Raw genomic sequence first — 5,200 nt, forward strand, 5'->3', positions numbered from 1 at the left:
TGATTTGTAGTGTCGCACAATCAACAACTTCTTATGAAGTATGGTGCTCACATTAACGTTGAATGGTGTAATTAGTCCAGATCTATAAAGTACCTATTTAAATACGTGCATAAAGGTCATGACCGTGTCATTGCAAGTTTCTACCAAAGTGTTGACAAAGATGGAAACAAGAAAAAGGTTGATGAAATCAAGATATACTATGACTGTCGATATATTTCACCTTGCCAGGCTACTTAGCGGATATTTGGATTCGACATTCATTTCAAGGATCCTCTAGTTGAGCATCTGTCTTTTCATCTCCCTGATCAACATAGTGTTGTATTTTCAGATTATGACCCAATTCAAAATGTTATGAATAGTCCAACTGTTAGACACAGTATGTTCACCGAATGGATGGAAGCAAACAAAAAGTACGAATGGGCCAGGGAACTTACATACGTTGAGTTTTTAAGAAAGTTTATTTAGAATAGTAGTAGCAGAGAGTGGCAACCAAGGAAAAAAGGCTTTTGAATAGGGCGAATGCTCTATGTTGCACCTGGTACCGGAGAACTCTATTACTTGAGAACTTTGTTGAATATTGTTTATGACACTACAACATATGATGATATCAAGACTATCAATGGTGTGGTATATAGTTCATTCAGGGATGCATGTTATGCTTTGGGATTATTAAATGATGACAAAGAGTATATAGATGGCATAGTGGAAGCAAGTCAGTGGGGGACAACACATTCTCTTAGAAACCTTTTCGCAACATTGTTGACATTAGATTCGTTGTCTCGACCTGAGTATGTTTGGAGTAAGTGTTGGCAGTACTTGTCAGACGACATACTCTATAGGCATCGTAGTGTCCTGGGTCATGCAGGTAATTTTTATATTAAATGAATATAGTAATAAATTATACTCATTTTTTAAAAAATATTTTCATTATTAAAAGCATAACGTTGAGTGCCTTTGATTAAAATTTGTTTTGATACCCTTTTTTTTTATATCATTTTATAAACAGATCTTCAGTTGATAGATAATGAAATTCAAAGTTATGCTTTGTTGGAAATTGAAAATATATTACAAGGAAAGGGTAAGAGTCTCCGTGAGTTTGATGGAATGCCATTTCTTGACGATGTTGATGAATTGGTGTTTGGAAATAGGCTTATATATGATGAGCTATCATACGATAGGAAAAAATTAACAGAAGATCATAAAAATTATGTCAACCAGTTGACTGATGAGCAGAGATATGCTTATGACAGAATAATGCATGTTGTGGATGGTAATGAAGGAGGTGTGTTCTTTTTAAACGGTTTTGGAGGAATTGGGAAGACCTTTATATGGAAAACACTCTCTGCTGGAATTCGATCGAAAGGAAATATTGTGTTGAATGTTGCATCAAGTGGTATTGCGTCACTTTTATTACTAGGGGGTCGTACAACTCATTCTAGATTTTCCATTCCCCTAAACCCCATTGAAGACTCCACGTGTAATATTAGACAGGGGAGTCCACTAGCAGAATTGATAGCAAAAACGAAGCTAATAATCTGGGACGAGGCTCTTATGATGCACAGATATTGCTTTGAAGCCTTGGACAAAACCATGAGAGATGTGTTAAGGTTTGCCATTAATGGTAGCAATGATAAACCTTTTGGAGGAAAAACAATTGTGTTCGATGGTGATTTTCGTCAGATTTTGCCTGTTACTCCAAAAGGTAGCAGACAAGATGTTGTTCATGCCACTATCAATTTATCGTACTTATGAACACATTGTGTGATTTTGAAGTTGACAAAAAACATGAGACTTCAGAGTTCTGGCAACTGTCATGATGTGCACGAACTAAAAGATTTCTCTGACTGGCTTTGCAATATTGGAGATGGGAAAATTGGTCGGGAAAATGATGGAAAAATGATCTTCGATATTCCACGTGATGTTTTGGTTGGTGCATCGGATGATACAATTCAGTCTATAGTTGAGAGTACATGCCCGTCTTTTTTAGAAAATGTTTGTGATGCATCCTATATGCAAAGAAGAGCCATTCTAGCACCCACACTCGATGATGTCCAAGATATAAATGATTTCATGATTTCCAAAAATCCGTGTGAAGAGAGGATATATCTTAGCTCAGACACAATGTGCCACACTGAAAGAGTATTTGGTTTATTTGCAAAAATTCATTCAACCAAATTTTTAAATGGAATAAGATGTTCCGGGGTGCCTAATCATGAATTGAAGCTTAACATTGGTGTCCCTGTTATGCTTATGAGAAATATTGATCATGCTTTAAGACTTTGCAATGGTACAAGATTGGTCATCACGAAACTTGGATGCCATGCTTTAGAGGCAAAGATGTTGTCAGGTGGTAATGCAGGTGACAAGGTTTTTATCTCACGTATGTCATTAACTCTTTCAGATGTGCGGTTACCTTTTAAATTTTAGAGAAGACAATTTTCACTGATTGTTTCTTACGACATGACCATAAACAAGAGTCAAGGTTAGTCACTGTCACACGTTGGACTGTACTTGAGAAGGCCAGTGTTTGCCCACAGTCAACTTTACGTTGCACTTTCTATAGTTACAAGTCGACAAGGATTGAAAATTCTCATATGTGACGGTGAAAAAAAATAAATTAATTCGACAACAAACGTCGTGTATAAAGAAGTGTTCCAAAAATCGTAACAATACTTTATATGTCAATTTATTCATATTACATTTGAATTAGCTCATATTACTCTTATTATAATATTTTTCAATTAAAATTTATTTTTTCAATATTTTATGCTCGTGCAATGCACGGGTGTGAAACTAGTTTACTATAAAAGTAAAAGTGCCACCAACATCGACGATCAATCCAAGTGTCATCGCCTACTCATCGTAGATCCCCTCCAACTGCCACGCAGAGTTCTTTGGGAGAAGAATATTCTTGATATACGGGTCACACCAAAGGTTACTCAATTTTGGTTTCTTTTTTATTTTGTCACTTTTCTTTAATTCTTTATTTTATAATCACTGAAGTTTGAAATATTTTATAATGTGATCATATTTAAGATTTTTAAACGAGCCTCTCGTCGGGGTGGATGATGTGATGCTGATGTGATAAAAAGTTAAAATTGCATGCTGATTGTGCAATAACTGCCAATCAAAACGGATCAAGTGTCACAACTCAAACTCCCATAAAACCTTTTCTCCTTCCCATCTCTTACTTTCCTCGTTCTTGCCAATGCCTGCAGACTCTTTCTGGTCGCTGTTCGTCACCATTGCAGCTGCTATTGATCACCTCCGACGCAACTGCCTCCATCACCGTCCGCTTTCGCCTCCATCAATGTTTCTAGTCGCCATTCACCTTTGTTGCAGCCACCATCAACTCCTTCGTCGCCGTTCGCAACCATTACAACCGCGTCGTCACCACCATTAGCACTTATGTTCGCTGTTATTGCAGCTGGTGCCGAAGCCTCCTTTGCTGTTCACTTGCGCCGCCATCAACGCCTCTAATGCTTAATGTATTGTACTTTTAAGAAAAAAAAAATTGTTCAAAAAATTAAGAGAAACTTGTTAGTAATTATTTTTTTTTTGTTTTTGTCTTAAAAATATACAAAAAAATATCAAAAAATAAAAAAGTATTGAGAAAAAATAATATCTCTTTTTATATAAGACTCTAACTTGAGTTATATTGTTAGAAGACTCTTTAGGTTTTTCTGTTTGCCAAATTAAAAATGTTATGTAAAGCAAGTTTAATTTGCTAATATATGACTTACATATTTGATTAAATTAAGGGTAAATTATATGAAACTCCTTTACACTTAGAGTCATGTGTAACTTATCCCCTGTGCTTTCGATTGTATCAAAAAAACTCATACACTTTCAAAATATTGCAATCAGCCACAATTTGTTGCTATTTTACATAATTTTGTGAAATTTACTATTAATTAATGCAAAATTTTATATTTTTTTGATATATTGAAATTATGTATGTAGAATTATGTATTTTATATGTAGATTATTATACAAAATTATGTAAAATAACAACAAATTTTGGCTGATTGCAACATTTTGAAAGTGTAAGGAGGGTTTTTAATGCAATCAAAAGCACAACAGGGTAAGTTACACATAATCCTAAGTGCAAGGGGTTTCATGTAATTTACCCTTAAATTAATAATATCTTATACAAAACAACCACTTAATCTTCTGAGTATACAAGTCAATCCATACATTCCATCTCCTATCAAAGTATTTTCCCTCAAAAAAATTTTATGAAATTAGCCAAGATGTTGAGGGCAATTTTTTAGCATTTTTGTATTATAAAAGTCGTTATAAACTTATAATTTCAAAATGAGAGAGAGTTTAACTAGCCACATGCATATATATATATATATATATATATATATGAACACAAACATTATATATGTAAAATCTGCAAAATCAAAATTTGGAATCAAACTACAGGAGGAATCCAAATTAACATGGTAAGGTTAGTTTCAGGCATTTTGATTTTCTATTCAAAATTTCTTCCTTTTCAATCTCACTTTATTTACAAGTTGGGATTCGAACAAAATTTTTAGTTTGTCTAATAGGTACAGTATCAATCAACAAGACAAGTAACAAGCAGGGCTGGCCCTGAGATATTAAGGGCTCTAAGCAAAATTTTATATGAGGCCTTTATATTTAAAAATAAAATTACATGTAACGAATACAAATAAATTTATTTTACTATATAAAAGTATTCAAAATTTTCTCAATAATAGTTTAAAATTTACAAATTTATTTTATTATCTTCTTTTTATTAGTTTAATTTTTTAATTTAAAATTAATTAAATATAAAATGAGCCCAAACTAATTTATTAAAATGTGAGATGGGTCATGCCTAAAAGGTTACCTGGGCCCATGCTAACAAGGCCAGGATCGGCCTTGGTGGGGGGCCCAAGGTAACTGCCTTGGTTGCCTAGCCTGAGGGTCGGCCTGATAATTAGTTAACAATACTTATGCTTTAGCTAAATATTGGAATATGTAAATTTTCATGTATATTCCGTTACAAATAACAAATGCACATTACAATATTATTAGTCGAAGATTTGTATAAAACAATTACACGATACAGTGCTAGTAGGCTCCCAATTGCACGCATGCCTTTGGATGACACCAAATTGTATCAGCTTAAATGGCTTCGGCCCGTTGTAGAATTCTTTATAATTAATGTTAGCAAAAAAAGAAAAAG

At 33.8% G+C, this 5,200-nt stretch overlaps 1 protein-coding gene across 1 annotated transcript; it reads left to right on the forward strand.

The window, feature by feature from the left end:
- The first annotated feature begins 519 nt into the window (after positions 1-519).
- LOC127787502 (uncharacterized) lies at positions 520-3,480 on the forward strand. The gene is made up of 4 exons (XM_052315563.1): positions 520-865; positions 1,007-1,689; positions 1,774-2,367; positions 3,343-3,480. The coding sequence occupies exons 1-4, from the start codon at positions 520-522 to the stop codon at positions 3,478-3,480; spliced, it is 1,761 nt and encodes a 586-aa protein (XP_052171523.1).
- Positions 3,481-5,200: the final 1,720 nt, after the last annotated feature.

Source organism: Diospyros lotus, chromosome 12 (assembly GCF_014633365.1).
Source record: "Diospyros lotus cultivar Yz01 chromosome 12, ASM1463336v1, whole genome shotgun sequence".
Taxonomy (NCBI): Eukaryota; Viridiplantae; Streptophyta; class Magnoliopsida; order Ericales; family Ebenaceae; genus Diospyros; species Diospyros lotus.

What these genes read in the sequence shown, in the direction of transcription:
- LOC127787502 (XM_052315563.1), top strand. Translation starts at nt 520, where the DNA reads ATGCTCTATGTTGCACCTGGTACCGGAGAACTCTATTACTTGAGAACT. An exon ending in TAGTGTCCTGGGTCATGCAG is followed by an intron (nt 866 to 1,006) that starts GTAATTTTTATA and finishes TTTTATAAACAG; the next exon opens with ATCTTCAGTTGATAGATAAT. An exon ending in GTGGTAATGCAGGTGACAAG is followed by an intron (nt 2,368 to 3,342) that starts GTTTTTATCTCA and finishes CCTTTGTTGCAG; the next exon opens with CCACCATCAACTCCTTCGTC.